General features: G+C 52.4%; 3 protein-coding genes across 5 annotated transcripts; 2 read left to right on the top strand and 1 right to left on the bottom strand.

The window, feature by feature from the left end:
• The first annotated feature begins 109 nt into the window (after positions 1-109).
• SLC35G2 (solute carrier family 35 member G2) lies at positions 110-7,083 on the top strand. The gene is made up of 3 exons (XM_031596596.2): positions 110-222; positions 3,420-3,661; positions 4,323-7,083. Exon 3 carries the CDS (start codon positions 4,345-4,347, stop codon positions 5,578-5,580), a length of 1,236 nt encoding a protein of 411 aa, XP_031452456.1. The 5' UTR covers positions 110-222; positions 3,420-3,661; positions 4,323-4,344; the 3' UTR covers positions 5,581-7,083.
• Positions 7,084-7,975: 892 nt separating this feature from the next.
• Positions 7,976-13,438, bottom strand: SCLY (selenocysteine lyase). Of its 3 annotated transcripts, none has more exons than XM_090147028.1 (13): positions 13,327-13,438; positions 12,795-12,969; positions 12,621-12,721; positions 12,367-12,514; positions 11,972-12,099; positions 11,683-11,847; positions 11,221-11,327; positions 10,896-10,932; positions 10,438-10,521; positions 10,195-10,297; positions 9,967-10,042; positions 9,138-9,338; positions 7,976-8,238 (listed from the first exon to the last, which is right to left on the bottom strand). In XM_090147028.1, exons 2-12 carry the CDS (start codon positions 12,955-12,957, stop codon positions 9,179-9,181), a joined length of 1,272 nt encoding a protein of 423 aa, XP_090003154.1. In that variant the 5' UTR covers positions 12,958-12,969; positions 13,327-13,438; the 3' UTR covers positions 7,976-8,238; positions 9,138-9,178. The 3 variants fall into 3 exon arrangements, with proteins under 3 accessions (XP_090003154.1, XP_090003155.1, XP_090003156.1); XM_090147029.1 differs by having other exon boundaries at positions 7,976-8,182; XM_090147030.1 differs by lacking the exon at positions 11,683-11,847.
• Positions 13,433-17,850, top strand: LOC116231044 (uncharacterized). The gene is made up of 2 exons (XM_031596597.2): positions 13,433-13,585; positions 14,290-17,850. The coding sequence occupies exon 2, from the start codon at positions 14,321-14,323 to the stop codon at positions 15,185-15,187; it is 867 nt and encodes a 288-aa protein (XP_031452457.1). The 5' UTR covers positions 13,433-13,585; positions 14,290-14,320; the 3' UTR covers positions 15,188-17,850.
• Positions 17,851-19,459: the final 1,609 nt, after the last annotated feature.

Genomic DNA, 19,459 nt, shown 5'->3' with positions numbered 1-19,459 from the left:
CCGCTGTGGCCGAGGGGGCGGGGCGTCGTCCGGGCGACGGGAGACGGGCGGCGGGGAGGGGACGGAATGTCGCGACAGAAGGATGGAGGGGCGGGACCGGCTCCGCGAGGCGGCGGCGGGGGCGAGGCCGGAGCGGCGATGCCGGCCGAGGGCGGAGGGGGCCGGGGGCCGCCGGCCGGGGAGAGGCGCGCGGCGGCCGCTCAGGGCGGTGTGTCGGCGGCGGTAAGTGCCCGCGGGGAGGGCAGGGCACGGCACGGCACGGCACGGCAGGGTACAGCAGGGCACGGCACAGCAGGGTACAGCAGGGCACAGCACGGCAGGGTACAGCAGGGCACGGCACGGCACGGCACAGCACGGCAGGGTACAGCAGGGCACGGCACGGCACGGCAGGGCGGGCGGCGGCGGCCGCGTACGGAGCGGAACCGCCGGGTGCCGCCAGCGCGCGGGCTGTGCCGAGCGTCGGAAGCGGTGAACGAGCAGCGCGGCGTTCGCCAAAAAGCTCCGTTAGCGTCATTGCAGCTCCTGAAATAGCAGATCGAAACATCTTCTGCCGGCCGCCAGGTTGTAATAAAGGCTGTAGACTTCCTTCGGTATTACCGGTTGGTAGCCGGGCCGCCTGGCTGGAAAGACGAAGGCGCTCCGATTTGGTGCCGCGCATCCCTTCGGCAGTGTCCGTGACACGGCGCCGAGCTGCCTGCCGCTCCGCCCGCCTGCCGCAGCCCGCACCGCTCAGCCCCGCCGGCTGGGAGCTCCGCGCCGGGCTCTGCTGCAGCCCGTAGGAAAAGCCGCTTTGCGAGGCGTCGGCGCGCTGTTGGCAGCAGCGGTGCGACAGAGGGACGAGCCGAGTCCCGTACCGGAGCTGTGCGGTGTGCCCGCTGCACGCGTGAGGGGAAATTACTGGTCTGGTAATCTGGTAGAGATTGCTTGCAGCCCTCGGACAGCCCCCGTTTGTCCGGATTCGGGGCGATGTCCCAGCAGCGGTAAGGGAGCATCCCACCAGGCACTGCCGGCACGGGGCTGGCTGGCGTCGCGTTTCTGACTTTGTTAGGAGTGCAGTTGCCGTGCCCGCAGATCTGTGGTGTTACATTTCACTTGGCTGACTGATTTTGGCCTAACCTGGCATAGGTTGAGAGTAGTTTCCTGTGAGGCTATTAAAAATCTTTGATGGTAAGCAGCAGTCGGGTGGCAAAGGCTGAATTCCCCCAGGCACGGCAAGAAGGCAGGCGCAGTCTCCCACTGCTCAGCACTGAATGGCACTCAGTCGTGGATTCCTACCTGCCTTGTAATCGCTAATCAGCATTCGTGTCATGCTTTTGGTTTTTTAGGAGGGGTGAGGAGGGGTTCTTTTAAAAAAGTCATGCTGTGTACTGTATTAACGGTGTGTGACATTCGGTGAGTCTGCTGTGATGATTTGCACACCCATGGGAACGTGCTCCCATGTTGACAGTCGGCGACTTCCAAGAGCTGGCAGTTTAAATGGGTGTCAGGTTGGTGTCTGAATCAAGTTTGTTTTGCTGTGCAACGCGAGAACTTTGCACGGGATGTAATTGTCAGCCTTCTGTTATATTTCATTCAAAATTGAATTACATTTTTCAGAAGAAACGCAAATAAATCATTTTATGTCTCTGGATACAAAGCAGAAAAACCCCCACGAGCTTCATGTGATCTCCACAAAAGGCATTGGCAGAAGTGGCAAGTTTTCTGCAAAGGCTGTGTTAACTTCCATTTGTTTTAGATTTGCCTGCAGGACAACCGCTGCGGGTTTGGGATATGCACCCATCTCAGTCCCCTCTCAAATCCTCACCATTAAGAAATGCAGATGGCCCGAATGTACAAACAAGTATTGAGACAGCACAGCATGCCACAAACCCAGTCCTGAGTCGATGAAATGCAATTGTGATTGAAGCAGTGCAGTTACTTTTTCTCGTTGCTCCTCGTTCCTGACGTTCTCCTTTCTGCTTTGCAGACCTCCCTGCTGCCAGTGCCGGTAGTGCTGAAGGGAGCGCTGAGCCGTGCAGCCATTTTGAGCTGTGTGCCCATCAGCCATTGTTTCCCTTCAGGGAGCTCTCTGAACGCATTGCACGGGTCCAGCACTACGTTTGCAAATGCATTTCATCTCTTTTCTATTCCCTTTTCTGTATTTGCTGGAAAAAAATGTCACCAAAACTCAGGAGGAAAGAGAGATGCTGCAGGATGCTAACAATTAGAGAAATGCATTTGGGAGGGTTGTTGTTATTTTTTTTCCATGAACCAACAGTTGCAGCACATGCTCATCTGTTTCGGGATGAGAGGACTGAGTTTACACAGGCTGGATCCACTGTTGCTAAAATAACAACTCCTCTTGTGCACTGTTTGCAGTTTTGTCCTCCCACTTTCCCCATGCATTGTGGAGATCAAGGCCTTCGTTTTAAGACGTGGGGAGGACAAGGTAGAATAGTGAATGTAAAACACAAAGAAAACGCTAGGTAGGAAAAGCTGTGCTTGTGAAAGGCACTGCCTTCCCGGACTCATCCTGTTCATTTTGCATTTGCTTGTTAAAAGAATCTGAAATTAACAGCTTATCTACAGAAAAAGCATAAACAGCAGCAGCAGATAAGACTGGGGCACGATGCTGGTAGTTTCTGTTTAAATGCCAGATGGGTTGCTCACACTGCCCTCGAGTGCAGCTGATGCTCAGCTCCTACCCTTTATCTACTCACCTTGGCATTTCAGCTGGTGCCCCTCAGGTTTCCTGCAGTATATATACTGTGCATTAATGGGAATCCTGGATCCTCCTTCACCATTTAATGGTGTCCTGGATGCACTTTCAGCCCCGTTCCTCTCTGCCCCTACCAACCACTCCATCTAAGAGCTGGGATACATCTTCGCTTGGGTATAAGCAAGGGGTTAAGAAACCCTCACCCTGACCAAAACACTGTTCTTACGTAGATGTTGTTGTCAGCCAGGCACAGGCACTGCTTTGACTGTCACTGATCATAGATGGAGAAAATGTGAAGGCTGAACCAGGTCATGGTAACTACCTGTGCAGTGCTACTGCACCCTCCTGTCACTGCCTTCTATGTGGGCTCTGTCTGCAGTTCTCCCTGGCGATGTGCTGCTGTGTGCAGCCCAACCCCCCCACGGTTGTTGTCAGACACACCACAGGCCAAACTGCTGTGGTCTGTGGGGCTGAGCTGCTCGCAGCTCCTGGGGAGGATGAGCCCTCTTGGGCATCCGCTCGTCTGCAGAGGTAAAGGCAGGACAGTGGGCATCAGATGGTGAATTTTCTTGTTATTAAACTGTAGGAACCTTGTGCTCACAAACCACCATTTGCTCTTTAGATTAATTCACTCAATAATTCCGAGATCAAGTTGAAGCGTGATTTTAGCAAGATTACACTTGATTGCTTTTTCCTCTTTTTTTTTTTCCTTCTCCAACAGTGCTCCAGTGTTGCCAGTTCCAGAGGAGCATGACTTCATAGCACGTCTCAAACGTTCAACTCTGAACAAAATCAGAATGTCTCATGCCTGCCTTGAGCTCTGCTTTCTTTGCTAAGATCGCTGTGCCCCGTTCTGTTTGGTATCAGAGCTTTTACTGTTTCTGTTTAGATATGTGGACAAAGATGTAGATGACAGAGAAGTGTTTTCTCATTCTGGCTTGGAATCAAACCTCTCAAAAGCAGGTAAAGTCTGCGTGTTTGTTGGTGTATGTGGTGGGGCACACTGGACCTCCTACAGGAAGGTTCCATTCTCCCTGCTGCTGCCTCAGGGGAAGGGCTGTTTGCACAGATGTGCAGGGAGCTGCGGACAAAATAAGCACTGAATGAGACATGAAGAACAACTCTGTTGCAAAGTCAGTCACTGGAAATAAGACGTGAAAAGAAGGTATTTTAACATTGTCAAGTATTGTTCAAAAATGTGTTGTTTCTTCATAGGCTACCTATGCTGACTTGCTCAGGGATACAGTTTCCCTGTGTTGTTCTCTGGGGTTTACAAACGAGGTTGTCATCTCCTGCCAAACTCCTGTAATCTTTTAAAATTAGCAAGCAATTAGCAAGTATAATTCATTACAAGGTATTTACTGTCCAAAAAGCTTCAGCGAGAGAACTTTCTCATTAGAATACATAGACTGGGACATTATACAACCCATACATAATGGGAATGTGCCATTTTCAAGAATTGGCAAATGAAATGGAGCTAAAGCAAAACCAAGAACAATCTATGTGTACTTGGACATGGCTCATAAAAATAGCTTGTAATCACTAACAGCATATTTGCATATTAATGAATCTCTCAGTATTCGTGAAATAGAAAATAATGGTGCATTCCTGTTTTTCCCTTAAGACCAGGACATTTCTCTGAGGAAATGGATTCATCTTCCCAAAAATATCCAGTCAAAAAGCGAGTGAAAATTCACCCCAACACGGTAACAGTGAAATATACATCTCATTATCCCCAGCCAGGAGAAGAGGGATATGAGGATGGTAATGAAGACACAGGAGTATTTATGGAGGACAGTCCAAAGACAAGACTACTGAATGCTGGGAAAAAAAGAGAAAGGACCTTTTTCGGTACAATAGATACGCAGCTTCAGCCAGCACAACTGTCCAAACCCAGTGAGATGGGGCATTTCCAGAACTTTCCTGAAGGAAATATACTGCAGTCAAGGAAAATGTGGATAGTCCTTTTTGGATCTGCCGTGGCTCACGGATGCGTGGCTTTAATTACACGATTAATTTCTGATCGTTCCAAAGTGCCATCACTAGAGTTAATTTTCATCCGTTCAGTCTTGCAAGTGCTGTCCATTACTGCTGTGTGTTACTACCATGAGCCACCCTTTGGCCCCAAAGGGTACAGACTCCGGCTCTTCTTCTATGGGGTCTGCAACGTTATCTCCATTACGTGTGCTTATACTTCTTTCTCTATAGTTCCCCCTAGTAACGGGACCATTATGTGGAGGGCTACCACTACAGTGTTCAGTGCCATTTTGGCTTTTTTGCTAGTAGATGAAGGAATGGCTTACGTAGACATAGTTACGGTAGTTGGCAGTGTGTTTGGCGTTTGTCTGGTCATGATCCCCAACATTGTTAGGGAAGAAAACTCTCTGCTGAGCACCTGGAAGGAAGCTTTTGGCTACACCATGACTGTTATGGCAGGCTTGACCACTGCTCTTTCCATGATAGTCTACAGGTCAATCAAAGATAACATCAGCATGTGGACAGCACTGTTCACCTTTAGTTGGACAGGAACGGTATGGGGAGCATCCACCATGTTCTTACTTCAGGAGCCAATCGTCCCACTGGATGGAGAAACCTGGAGCTACCTCCTCGCCATCTGCCTGTGCTCCACAGCAGCCTTCCTGGGGGTCTACTATGCCTTGAGCAAGTTCCACCCTGCTCTGGTCAGCACTGTACAGCACCTAGAGATAGTCATTGCCATGGTCCTGCAGCTCATCGTGCTGCGCATCTTGCCAGGTACTTACGATCTTGTTGGGGGAGCAGTTATTTTGGTTAGTGTTTTTTTCCTTGCATGTTATAAACTGTCCTGGAAGAATTTAGGAAGGCAAGATTATCAGGAGATTGTAGATTCTTCCATTAAGTGAACTGCAGTTTTGTTGTCCAGTTCTGGAAATGCGTTACTGTTGTGTCTGTTACGTGTGTGACCACATGAAAGTAACTTATTCCAACTCTGTTGTGTCTTAGTGTACTGGTCAGGTCCTCTTTCTACTGTGTAACTTCACAGCTGATGTAGCAACGTTGATATTTCCAGACTTCCATGACAGGTGAATTTGTTCTAGCACATACAGTCACTGTTTGTCGTGAGAGGAACGGATATTTGTCTCCAGCACGGGGAGTAGTGGAGCACAGGACAAGTTGTAGGCCTTTTCTGCCTCACTTACCCTGCTAAAGTAATACAGAGACAGAGAGATCCACTAGCAACTGTCATTATTGTGCACTGTGGTAGTAGGAAAATGAGCAGCAAAAACACTGAAATGGTCAACCAGGGTGTCTGTATCCTCTGTAACACTTCTTACACTTTGGCTGTAATATTCCAGATGAAGTAATGCTAATAGTTCTGTGATTATCACTTGTGTTTCTGGTGTCTATATAAACAAAAGAATGTATCAGTAAAGCTTTTTGTGTTCCATGGTTAGGCTTCTACCTGAACTGACACAGGAAGCCCAGACCTCTAGAACTGTCTTTCCCCCATGCCCTTGAGTGGATCTGCAGTTCTGCTACAACTCTGAAATAGAGCTCCAGGAAAATTCCTGATAATAAAAGACCAACCTCTGGAGCAGGGCAGTATTCCTTCCCTAGAACCACCTTCTCCAAAAGAGGTTTCAACTGTGAGCAAGAGAGGGAAAAATAAAGGTTGCATTTGAGACTGAGGTGTGAGCAATGGTGTTGACAAGAAACAGCCTGGTGTGCATCTAGTGACTGTAAAGCCATTCCCAGAACAGTCAGCCCTAAACACATTCTCCAACCCAAACAAGTACTGCAAGCTTAGTCTCCTTTCAGTAATTTTCTGAGTCAGCGTCCTTGGGTCCTAACAATTCAGTTAAAAATTAAATGGACAAAAAGCACTGGAGTGTCGTGGTTACAGATGGCATTCCATGACCCTGCTAACATCTAGGAAAGAGAAAGACCAGTGTCTTAAGAATCTGCGTCCACAGTTGTGCTTTCTGCAATTAAATGCAGCCTAGTAACTGCATTAATCCCTACTGCACATCTTTCCTACTCTGCCATGACCATCACTAAGAAATGTAAGGTGAGGCATCAGAAGCATTTGCTTTTATCTTTCTCATCCTTCTGGGAAATCCTTGGAACTGCTGGGAGCCAGCTGAAAAGACACAGCAGGAGGAGTCTGAGCACACAATGGGTTTGTTTTGCACCCTGTGCCCACCAAGCAAGGAGGAAGCTGTTGCTGCTTACCAGGAATGGCTCACTTAATATTTATGATCTGGTGAACCACAGCAACAATTGGGATAGATTGAATCTGGGTCTCTGAACAGGAAGAAAATAAATCTTCCTTGTTGGTAAACATAGTCTGACAATAAAAAACACTACAAGTCCATTGATTCTGAATTCCTGAAAACAGAATAACAAAGAAGACATATCACAGTATTTTTTCAGATGGAAAACCTGAGCCATTGCACTCTGGCCCTAGGGGCCTCAGCTCCTGAGATCACCAGGGTAGCAGGGAGGAATGGGTGCAAAGCCCACCTAGTAGCAGGAGGTGTCAGTAAACACAGACACTGATGCTGTTCCAGACATCGAGGATATCTGGGAAGCAACTGAAAGGCAGGTGGCAGGCATGCTGTATCATGAATTCAGCACACCCCCGACTATCATAGTAGCATGAGTAATAACCCGCCCCCATGCCCTCAAGTTGTCTCCCTGACAAGGGGTGCAGTGTTGGGTCTTGGATTGGCATCTGCGTGATGAGCCCAGTTGCTGTCTAGAGCTGAAACAAGGACTTGAGAAGGGGTGTGGCTAAGGGCATGCTGTGGCTGACATCTGAAATAGGAAAGTGTTCGAAGTTGAGAGCTGTTTGGTCACTCAGAGTTGCAATTGGTCCCAGTGGAATAAGCCCAGAAGGAAACTAGAAGACGAGAAGTTGAAGGCTTTGTTCTTACCATAGTTCCTAAGCAGTCCCAGGACACTTTGGCCTCTGAAAATATCCCAGTACGTCACTATTGCTGCCCTGTGTGTTTCCCTGCTCAGGGGCAACACCAGCAGCAAGGAGTGATCGGGGCTCCCCTCACTGCCCCCTCCCTGCCCACCCCCCACCGTTGCTGGTTGTGAGCCCTGCCAGCTGACAGCAGATGGGGAGCCCTGGGGTTACGGATGCACTGCAGCCAGGATCAGCAGACACCTCCCTGTGCCAGCAGACTGTGCCTCCGGCGGTTCTAGGACACCAGTCTTTTCAGAGGGAAAAGCCTTCCCTCTTATGATCTTAACCAGTCCAGCTTCCCCCAAAACACCAGGGAAAATACATTTTACATGGGAAAATGCCACAGCAGTGGCAATCAATTTTATTCCTATGAATATCAAAAGACCAGATTTCCAGAAATCAGTCAGCCCAGCCGCAGCACTCCCAATGCATTCGACACCTGTGTCCTCCTAATGTCCTAATGTCAGAACAACTGCCTTGGCCACGCAGGGGTGACACGTTTCCTCAGGCACTGGCACGCATTAAGGCATCTGCAACAGCCATTTCTTTTCAGAGCACGTGGAGCCAGCAACAGGAGCTCTGCTCACTGTAGGAAGGACAAGGAGCAAGTAATGCAATACAGCGCTGGGAAAGCTATACCCAACACTTTCCCAGCCAGAAAACACTTCTGTGGCTTAGGGCTCTGGCAGGGGCAGTGCAGTGCCCAGCCCAGCCTCTTGCTGCGTTGCTATAAACTCATTTCTCCTTGGGACAGATGGTCTTTCTTCCTCTCAGCGATCAGACAGCAGGAAAGCTTCCTTTGTGGAAAGCAACCAGTGCAAAAGCCTTCAGCTTCTATGGCTTCCACGCCTGTTATGCTTTGGAGGCAGCCAAGCTCTGAGACTCTTTGAGACGTGCAGAAATGTGCTGGCAAGCAGGAATGCCTGATAGCAATGCACCCAAAATGTCTGCACCATGCAATAGGGATGACAGAGTCCTCAGCAAAAACTAGATGAGCTGCTCCAGCCCCAAAGTAGCAAAGCCATCTCCTCAGCACAGCCCCCAGCTCCCTGCTGCCACCAGCACACACTTGCAAGCTTTTCTGCTAAGGCAGCACACACTGTGGAGGCAAACCAGCCATACTGCAGTCACTGCAAGTGCAAGGCAATAGACAGCTAAGCGGCAGTGTTTCAGCACACTGCTACTGAAACAGACTATCTTGCTTCCTCCTCCAGCCACCATTTTCACAATGTTGAATCAGTGATCCCAAGCTGGAGGCTGGGTCAGTTTGGCTGGGTTGTCAGGCAGAAGGTTATTCCTGCCAAACCCCAATTTCAAATTGACTGTCTGCAGCCATGGAGTTAGAAGACTGGACATAAGATTGGAGGAGCAAATCCTGTTAGCAGAGACTTGCTATTAATTTGGTCACCATCCTGCCCCTCTACAACCAGCATAAAAGGGGTTGCCACAGCCAGCACCCAGGAGTGAAGCAGAGCACAATCCTACCCCGAGAACCTGGGTGACGGGCAAGGAGTGATTCCTGAGGCCTACGAGGCTTGGTCCTTGCCAAGCTGTGCCACAGTCTGCATGAGGTCCTGCACAACCAGGTCCACATCCGCGCGGGTGGTGTCTCGCCCCACACTCAGCCGCAGGGCGTTCTGCGCTACGTCGCAGGGGATCCCACAGCTCAGCAGAATCGAGGAGGGCCTGAAACAAACGTGGAGGTGAGTGGGTTTAATTTGAAAACCAAGAAAACGCATCACCAGAGAGCCTCACAGAGCCTGAATAAGGAGCACATCTGTACAGATGCACTCTAGGAAAACCGCATGTTTTCCAAAGGCATCTGCTCCACACAGCTTGCTTCCCTGTGGCAGATCTGGCTTTTCTCCTCCAAGAAGGAAGCTTCCCAGTGTTGCCATGGACTGGCAATTCCAGATGGCATTGCTCTACATCAGCCCAAAAGGACTTGATGTCCCATATGCAACCAAAGGAGTCCCTTGGAGACCCAACAAGGGCTTGAGTGGGTGAGCCAGACCCACACAGACATAAGGCAGATTCTATTATGGCAGTGCCAGGCATTGAGGAGCACTTCCAATCTCAGCTGCACCACCAGAGCCAGGAGGGACAAAGTCCTTTCCAGCAGCAGTCATGCGTTCCAGCTGTGTTTCCTGCAATGACCTCCTTCGCATACTTCAGCCTCTCTAGAAAGCTTTGCACTCCCTTTGCTGCAGGGCAACGATGCTGACAGCCACCCACAGTCTCTTTCCCTGCCTTCTCTCCCTCCCACCCACCCTCTCCCCTATGAAAAGATGCTCTGCTAGGGCCAGCTGCTTACCGATCTCCTTTCTCAGAGTGGCAAGCAGCCCCAACACTGGCGAGAAGGATCTTGCAGTGAGACAGCACCCTGCGCCCTGCAAGACACACGAGCACAAATCTCTCAGTGCCCAGTCTCCCTCTGAGACTCGCTGCCCAAGCCATGGCTGAGCTCCCATGTGTTTCAGGCATGCAACATGCTGCAGCACACTGTTGAAGTTGGACAAAGGAGACATACGAACAGAGCTACCTTGAAGGCCTGAGCCCAAGATGGAGACATTGCAGGTGTTGCAGAGTCGCTTGGAGCCTGTAAACTGGCTGTTGAAGTGGATCCTCAGCTTCCCAAAGGATGCCTGGAGAAATCAGAGGGCTATGAGAACATGAGCAGCTGTGTCCTGGCTGAGCCAGAAGGACTCAGCTTCAACCCAGGGTTCTGCCCTCTGCAGGCTGAGATCCAGGAAGGGGAGAAACAACCGGAGCCAGATCTGCTCACCTCTAGCCTGGCCTCCAGGTAGTCCCGAACATCCCGCATGTGGGACTCGTAGGCCTCCCAGTTCCTGCTCACCAGCTCTGCGGCCTGATAAGATCCAGACAGGTTCTGTCAGTAACCTTTAAACAACTCCCTCACATGCAGCCCCCTTAGCATGCAACCGCAGCCCAGAAACAACCTCTGCAATTGCCAGTCCTCCTGTCTCTCAGTAGGTGCTCAGTGCCCGGTGCAGCATTAGCTGCCCCACTGCCCTGGGAGTCAGCAGGGCAAAGTCTGCAGTGCGTATTTTGAAGCAGGTCCTTAGGCTGACACCAGAAACTCCCATCTCATTTTCCTGGAGTTCAGCTGTCCTCTTGCACTCAGTATGTTATTTTTAAAGACTGAGGAATGCAGCAGGCTGTGTCTGTGCTGGCTTTGCCAGGCAGCAACCATGAGGAACCTCTCACCTATATCCAACTCACCTTGCCAAGGCCAGCAATCATCGGGGTGTTCTCAGTGCTGGAAAAGAAGAGTGAGCAGTGACTTATCTACCTGGACCTTCTGGTCCACCCTCCAGTCTCAGGACACAAACGCTCCCCACATGGGACCCCTCACCACTGTCAGGGAGCTCTCTGATGCAGCTGGGAAGGGGACAGCTCACCCTGTAACTCCACCCATGCAAAGCCTGCACCTGAAGCTCCCACACACCAACCCATCTCCCCAACCCTGGGATGGAGATAACAGCACTGACACCTCAGCTCAGGCTGAGCAGCCCAGTGCAGTTTTGCCACTGAACAGCCACCTTACCCTGGTCGGAAATTCCTTTCTTGCCCGCCTCCAAAGAACATGGGGTGCAGTGGGGTGGTGGTGCCAGGACCACGCACATACAGTGTGCCAATCCGCGGGCCGTAGAACTGCAGGTAAAAAAAAACAAAACTGAAAGCTCACACTAACCCTGCAGAAACAGTACCAGGTGCCCTGGTGACAGACAGCTGCCTAAACCAAACTGAGTGCCCTGCAGAGCTGTCCTCAGCCCTCAGTCACCTCCTACTTTCCCTTCCAGACAGATCCCCCTGACTGGCATGATCCCCACTACCCAGCTTTGCTCAACTGCTGGGGGATTTCCTGGGATCTCAGCATCTGGGAGATATGCAAACCCACAGCTGTGCCCCACAGTGCTTTCCCAGCAACATTCTGCTAGTTGCCCTGGGCTAACCAGAGATATCCACAAACGCAAATGGTGTCTGAGCCTCATGAGCAAAGCTGTACCTTGTGTCCCACAACAGTGAGGTAATCCACCCCCAGCTCCTGCACATCCACGTGCCCCTTGCCAATCATCTGTGCTGCATCCGTGTGCACCAGGATCCTGGGCAGCCCCTCCGCCACTCTCCTCTGGTTGAGGGCACGGATGCGCTGGCTCAGCTCTGCAACAGGCTGACAGGAAGGAAGTCCGCGTCTGAAGAACCACTTCCTCTCTCTTATTAAACACATTTTTACAAGGATGTCTCCTGGACACCTTCTTGGCTGTATCCCATCCACTTGCTATCCAGAGACTCACCATGATGACCCCTGTCTCATTATTGGCCAACATGATGGTAACTAGGCAGGTGGTCGGCCGCACCGCGGCGAGAACATCATCTACCTCAGCCCGCCCGCTTCGTGGGGACACGGGCACAAAGGTGGTTTCTGCAAGATAAGAAACAAGTCTCCAGGTTTGCTGAGAAGCCCCTCAGTGCTGCCCGAACACTAACAAAGAGCAGAAGGGCTGCGTGGGCAGCTGGCATGCAGACAGAGTCCTGCAATTCTTGGGTCAGCAGTGTCTCATACCAGCCAGCTACCATGCCCAGCTTGCAGGAATGTGGGCAAGTGTCAGGAGTTTGTGCCATTTGAGGGCAGTTGTGGCCAATTACCCCAATCCCATCCCTCCCTGCTCCCTCCCAGCACCCCTCTCACCTGCCAGGCTCTCCTTCACCAGCTGCTCCAGCGGCAGGCGGATGGAGTCGTGCTCCACATTTGATGTCACGACGTGTGGCACGGCACGGCCCTGCCCCTGGCTCTCTCGGAAATACCTGAGGGCCGTGTGGATGACCATGTTGTTAGCCTGAGAAAGAGAGAGGGGAGAAGTAAGACTCAGGGGATGCGCGGCACCGTTTCTCCCCATCCCGTCCGCACAGAGACGGTGGCCGTTCACCACCAGGTGCCCTCACCTCCGTGCCCCCCGAGGTGAAGATGATGTCCTCGGGCCGGCCCCCCACCAGCCTCGCCAGGCTCTCCCGGGCGCTCTCGATGAGCTCCTTGGCCTTCTTGCCTGCGGGACACAGCCCGGCAGCTCCACCTCCCACGGCCCCGCGCCCGGCCCGGCCGCCGCCCCTCCGCCTTACCTGCAGGGTGGGAGCTGCTGGGGTTGCCCCAGGCCTGACGAGCCGCCTCGTCCATGGCCCGGGCGGCCTCCGGGGCCAGAGGGGTGGTGGCGTTGTGGTCCAGGTACACCGTGCCGCCAGCAGAGCCCGTCACCTCTCCCGGCTGCTCCATCTCGGCACCCATCGCCGTCCTCACCTCGTAACGGGGGGAAACTCGCTCAGCCCCCGACCTCCCCTCGGCTCCTCACGCCTCACCCGCAGCAATGGCGCCCGCCGGCAGCGACGGCGCCGCCCCTCCCGCCGATCGCCCCCATTGGCCACCCGAGAGGAACGCCCGCGCGGCAGCGAATCGGCGCCCGCCCTCCTCGCGCCCGGCACGGCGCCCGCCCCCATTGGCCGAGGGCTCCCGAACCCGCGGGGCCCCCATTGGCCCCCGGCGGGCGGCGCGGGCCTCGCGGCCAATCGGCCGCGGACGGCGCCGCGCGGGACCCCCATCCCCACCCCGCCCCTCCCGCCCAGGGGCGCCGTGGGCGGGGCGAGGCCGCGCGCTCACTCTCTCGCGCCGCTCCCTCCTCCCCGCGCGCTCGATTCCGCGCGCGCCGCCGCCGAGCCGAGAGGGAGGGGCGGCCGTCACGCGCCGCGCACTTCCGCCGCCGGCCCGGGGAGGCGCGCGCGGCGAGGGAGGGCCTTCCGGGAAAGGGCGGGCGGGAGCGGGCGCGGCGCTGCCCCTCTCCAAGATGGCGGCGGCAACCTCGGCGCGTTCTCCCCGCTCTCTCCTGCGCAGGCTCCGCGGACCCCCCTCCAAGATGGCGGTGAGCCCCGGGGAGGGGAGGGGCCGGGCGGGCCGGGGGCAGGGCGCGCCGGCCGAGCGGACCCCCGCGCGGGGCCGCGGCACGCGGCGGGCCTGGGGCGGGACGGGCGGGACGTCGCGGGAGGCACCCGGGGGCCGCCGCTCGGCGCCGCGCCGTGACTCAGCGCCGCGGGGGGGTTCCGGCCCCGCGCCCCCGCCGCCCGCCTCGCGCCGCCGCTCGGGCCGCGATCCGGCCGGGCCGGGCAGCCGGGGAGCCCCGCGGGCCGGGGGCGGGGGCGGGCGGGCCGCGCCTCGCGGCGGTGCGGGCCCCGGGGCCGGGCCGGGCCGGCTTCCTGCGCGGCCGGGAACGGCGCCAGGCAGCGCGCGGGCGGCCGGGCGGAGCGCGATGCCCCGCCGCCAAGGAGCGGGGGCCGGGAGCGAGCCACGCGCCGCGGGCGGCCTCGGTTTGCTGGCTCTGCGGTATTAAGTGTGGTTAACGTAAACAAACGCGCTCTGTTAGACTTTCCACGCCGCGCGGAAGAGCGAGAGAGCCGCGGTGAGCAGGCGGCGAGATGGGCCGGGCCACCGCGGCCGCCATCCAACTGCGTCGGGCGCGATGGAAAATCCCCGATCTCATTGGTCTGAGCGTCTTTCCTCGTCTGTTTTCCTCCGCTGCGGTAAAAAAGGCCTCGTCTCACGTGCTTGTCCTCGATCGCTGTCTTTCAGGTTATGTCGTAACTCCGAGACGAACGCAGTGATGGAATCACTGGATACCGAGGTGAAGGCACGAAAGACTCTGGGAACTGTTGAGTACGTCGAGTCTTCGGGCTTCACCCAGGGAATCCTGCCGACGAAGAAGGATGTGGTTCAGAACATGCTGTACCTGCTGCAGCCCAAAAGAGCTGGCCAGGCCCAGCGGTCCAAAGAGGATGCGGCTCAGCTGCTTGCAGAGCACCTGCAGGAGCACTGGTTGGTTTGCAACTTGCATACCATCGGAACGCAAAGCATAAAGAAACTTATCCTCAAAATGTACGAGGAGTTTACCAGATTGTACCAGACCAGAAAGCAGAGGCAGAACCAGGCTTACACAGAGAGAGCGGACAAATTCAACGAGAGTTCTGAGAAGCTCTTTGACATCTTTTGTACAGACACGCACATGAGAAATAAGCTGGAGGAATGCAGCGGGATAAAAATGACTGGCATCGAGCTGAAGTTTCTCGAAGATCAAAGAAGCGAAAGAAAAATGTACTACGAAGACTTCACAGACAAGCAGGAACTGAAGATGATGGAAAGAAGACAAAAGATACAGTGTCTGGAGCACTTCAGAAAGCTCGCCAGGGAAGAGAAGGAAGGCAACAAGGCGAAGGGAACGACGTACAAAACCGAGGAGCAGTCGGATGAAGGCACGAGTGTGGATGAGGTCTATCCTGTGGAGGAGGAGAACGGCGGGGCTCCGGCCTTCTCGCTGAGGGGCAGAAGGAAGCGCCGGTGCACCGCGTGGTCGGCTGGTGCCGCGACTCCTGCCAGCGATGCCATGCCCCTGGAGTGCCAGCATATACGGATGAGCATCAGGAGAGTTAGGCCTGGGTTCTACGAGACTGTGGAGAAGGTAGAAAACTGCTAGTGTATGCCGTGGTCAGCAAGCAGAGCTGCTGGAGTACAGGGTGGCAATACACACGTTAGGCAAGTTTGAAATCCCACAATCAATTGGAAGCGATTGTTTGAGATCCCCAGCCAGAGCTCAGGAACATCCGGGGAGGAACGCTGGGACAACAGCAGCGGCAAGGACTGAAACACATGAACTTGGAAGGATAAGTAACAAAGCAGATGATCTAAGTTTATATAGCGTGTAAGCCTCTTCTTCCAAGGTCTTGTCGACATCAGTTGGTTTTTGGAAGTCTCTCACCATTTCTGAGCCAGTGGTGGCCTAACAGAACTCCGATTTACTGCAGGGAAATAACTTGGACTTGTTGCTGATAGAAAATTAATGTGCTGAAAAGCCCTAACTCCTGCTGATTTCAGTGGGGGGGAAGGTTGCTCAGCCCCTTTCAGCAGAATTGGCGTTTCTGCAAGGAAGGAAGCTAGTTTTCACGTGTGTTACTCAGTCCCAGAGAGGCATCCTGTGACTTCATAAAGGGATTGCTGCTCTCCTTCTTGAGGAGAAGAAGAGAGATCAGGAGCTGTCTGAGTGCTTTGGCTGTAAAAACATTGATGATTCTGAATATTTTATACTGGATTCTATGTTGACGACGTTTCCTTGATCAGGATAAACCTTCCTGCAATTGAATGAGTTTTAATATAAAAATCTTTAAGCTAGGATCAGAGATGTGAATCCTAAATGAACTGATAGTTTTATCTTCCTGGGGAGAGGGGGGTGGTATTAAGATAGAGGAAAAGATGCAAATTGCATTATTTAGTTTAATATGGGAAAAACTTTATAAAATATTATCCTGGCGTCTTAGGATATAGGGAAGAAACAATCTTCCCGTGTGTAGCTGTGGTATTTGCAGCAAAAGGCTCCTTAATTTGGACTTGCTTTTCCATCCCCTGTAGGTACGTGCTGACCAGCAGAGTGGAAATGGTAGTTTTCCACCGAGAGTTTATTTGAGAGAAGTATAATCCTCTTGCCCATGTGTATCTTAAGCAGTGACATGTCTGGTTTTAGATATATGCAGTACGAGGGTATCTGCTGTTTTTAGTTATGGTTGCTTTACTGGTTTTTAAATACGAGAGTTGAATTTGTACAAAACCCAGCACTGGAGGGTCTCCCTGGTGAGATTCCCAGACCTTGCCAGATTACATTTAAAAAACAAACAAACAAACAAAAATGAAGCAAGTCTCTGTCCTCAGAAACACTCTGATAGAAAGAGCTCAAACTTGCCTGGTTTTCAAATTTACCTTTCAGTGTGAACATTTCCCCACTCCAGTATCTCAGCTTTACCCCATTTCTTTCCTCAATGTCCTGCATATCGTTTTACTGATTATTAACTCGCACTGTTTCATTCTTTAGCTTTTGCTTCCTTTAACAATAAATGCATGTACAAATAATTTTGACAGTTCCTGTTACTTTGATGAAACGGTTCTTGGACTGCTTTGAAGTCCTATGCCAAAGGAGGAATGAAACACAAATCAGCTGCTGTTCAAATTTAGGTGCAGCAGGGCTAGGAAGCAGAGGAGGCAGCAGCAGCCTTTGGCCCAGCTGCTTAGTCAGGCTCCAGCTGCATCCACTTTGTCCCTCCTCCTGAGGACGGATCTGTCCGGCTCTGAGCAATACATCAGCTTCCCAGTGAACTTGCTCCTTAGTAATTGCCGGGATCCTTATTGTGTGTCTGACGAGTTCTTGGTAAGTTGCTCCAAAATATTTAGTGAACTCGGTGTATTCTGCATCACTCTTAGTGTCGTTACAGGTTTGATAGCATGTACCCGCATTCTGCAACACCCTTCAGCCTCCTCTGCTTGAGAGATTGCAGCCCTCTCCTCTCTGACGTGCTTCACTGACTTCCCCTTGCAAATTATGTCACGTTGAAACTATTTGCCTTCCAGCCCTGAGATGCTGGACTCTAGCCTCTCACTGGGCTTCTACACCAGCAGCTCTGTTTCAGCAGGGAATATAGCCAAGCTCGGACCTCGCAGAATTAGAATTTTTAAAATAACTGCTGTAAACCCCCCTTTGTATTACAGATATAGCTGATGTTATAAGTGCTAATGTGTAAAGTAAACCCGACAGGGCTGAACAGAATACGGAACACAGCTGTGTAGTGCTTTACGATTTTCAGGGATTCAGGGAATTTAAGGTTGTCAAATCTGACTTCCCATATACCACAGGGAACTGCATTGCATTCAGAAGCCCCATACTCAGCCTACCAGTTTCAGTTCAACTGATGTGTCTTACAGAACGCCGAGGTGAAGAAGTCAGAAGTCTGCTGTCTTCCTCAGCGATACACTTGTTTGTCACCTTAGCTGTTTTCAGAGGAAAAAAAAAAAAATGATCGTATTGTAGGCTGTGATTCATTTCATAACATCTTGTACAGGCTGAGCAGTGTTTATTGCATTTAAATCATGTTCGTTTCTTAACTGGGTTTGACTGTGGATAGAGCCAAAGCCTGGCTCTGTTTCTGCTGCAACAGGGGGAAGATTTCTATAATGATGTATTCTGATTACTCTTCATTGGGACCATGGTGCCTTTTTAATCAGGACAGTAAATCTTGTCCCAGGATTCTGTACTTTTGTACGTTAACGGTTGTTGACTTTCCTTTTTTGGTGTGTCCCAAATAAATTAATATAACATATTCTTCTGGGCTTTTGTTTCTTCTTTCTAAAGGGGGAGGAAAGAGGAAACTGAAGCTGAAATAAATCTCTGCTACACTCTCCCTACCAGGCTCTTGCAGGAGCAGCTGCAAAGCGTGCAGGTGGACCTGCTTTCATCTGGACTGCACAGGGCAGCAGTAGGAAAGCCTCTAGAGATAGGAGGAGAGTCTAGAAGCTCCACGTGGAGCCTGTTTCCCAAAAGTGCTGGAGCCTTGCAGCAGCAGAAGGTAAGGGGAGAGAGCTGAAATTTTTGCATCTGGTGGCAGCGTTTTCACTTTGGCTGTCTGTGTGCTTCAGGAACCGAGAGATCTCTATCAGAGAGCCTCTCCTTCCTGGCAGAGATCTCATGGTCTTACCCTGTGTGTAGGTTCCCCTTTCTGCCTGCTCTCCTGACTGTGATTCAGGGACATGTTGAGGGGATTCTAAGAGATGAGTGCAGGGCAGGCGGTGACTGAAAGACACGCTGGGGAATGCTTTGCAGGACCTCGGAAAGGAAATGGGGAAGGAAGAAGTGGTGAAAATGGCTCCTTTACTTCACCAGCTTTTCATGGGAGGAGGGACTGGAGATGCACCCAGGAGCTGCAAGGAATCCTTATGGATGCGGAGGTGCTGATTTAACTGGGTGCTTGTGGAAAACATTTTCAGCACATAAGAATGGTGCTCCTCTGCCTTAAAACTTGTGCTTTGATTTTTGCAGGAGGAGCACTGCAGAAAGGACATCCTGAAACCTGAGTGTGGCCAGCCTCTGCTGCATGCCAGCCTCTAGCCCACAGACCAGGCAGGGCTGCTGCCAGCCCCGGGGAGTGTCTGACTCCTCACTGCAAGCAAGAGCTGACCTTTCACGGCCTTTGAACTGCCAAGGCCTGCTCTAAGCAAGGTATTACAGAAATAACCATCCCATCTCCCAGTAAGTACATGCCTCTTCATATGGCACCTGGCAGCCCCTGCTCTGCCTCTTGCCTAGCATCTCAGAGAGGGGAAGAAACACCAAAAAAAGCAGCTAAAATGCAAATTACTGCGCTGCTGAGCTGGCTGGATGTGGAAAACAATCTGTCTGTGATTCAAAGCACAGGTGCAGTCACAAAGTTGGAATTCAAAACAAGTCCAGTCAAGCCCAGCAAGCAAAGTGCTGTGGGCACACAGCTCTCAGCTGTGCTTGGCTGCACCCATGCACGAGGGAGCACCTCTTTGTAGCTGTGGGTGTGAGAGCTGCCCCTGCAGTTGTGTCACAGCCTTGTCTTGGAGGTGCTGGGCAGTTTAATGTGGGCTGAAGGTGACAGGCTGTGCGAGTGCAAGGTGGGACACAGGGAAGCAGTACTGGCCTGACTCCCACACCGCAGCTGCCAAGGGAAAAAACCACTTTGAATCCCAAGAAGAGCTTTGGGGAAAGAGTTTCTTCATGTGAATGTGTTATTAACCAGAAATGGATGAGGGTATTTCCTGTCCTTGCTGAGGGTGTTGTCTTGTTATTCTTCTCAAGTTTCTGGACAGCAGCCACCATCTGCTGGCAGGGCTTTGTAGGCAGCAGAGCCACGTTCCAGTTCAGGCACATCCGACCTGTGACCTGCAAAGAGCCCAGCACAGCCCA

This window comes from Phasianus colchicus, chromosome 10 (assembly GCF_987193195.1).
Source record: "Phasianus colchicus chromosome 10, bPhaCol1.hap1.1, whole genome shotgun sequence".
In the NCBI taxonomy this organism is placed as follows: domain Eukaryota; kingdom Metazoa; phylum Chordata; class Aves; order Galliformes; family Phasianidae; genus Phasianus; species Phasianus colchicus.
The sequence above is the reverse complement of the archived record's forward strand: the minus strand, read 5'-3'. Positions and strand labels throughout refer to the sequence as shown.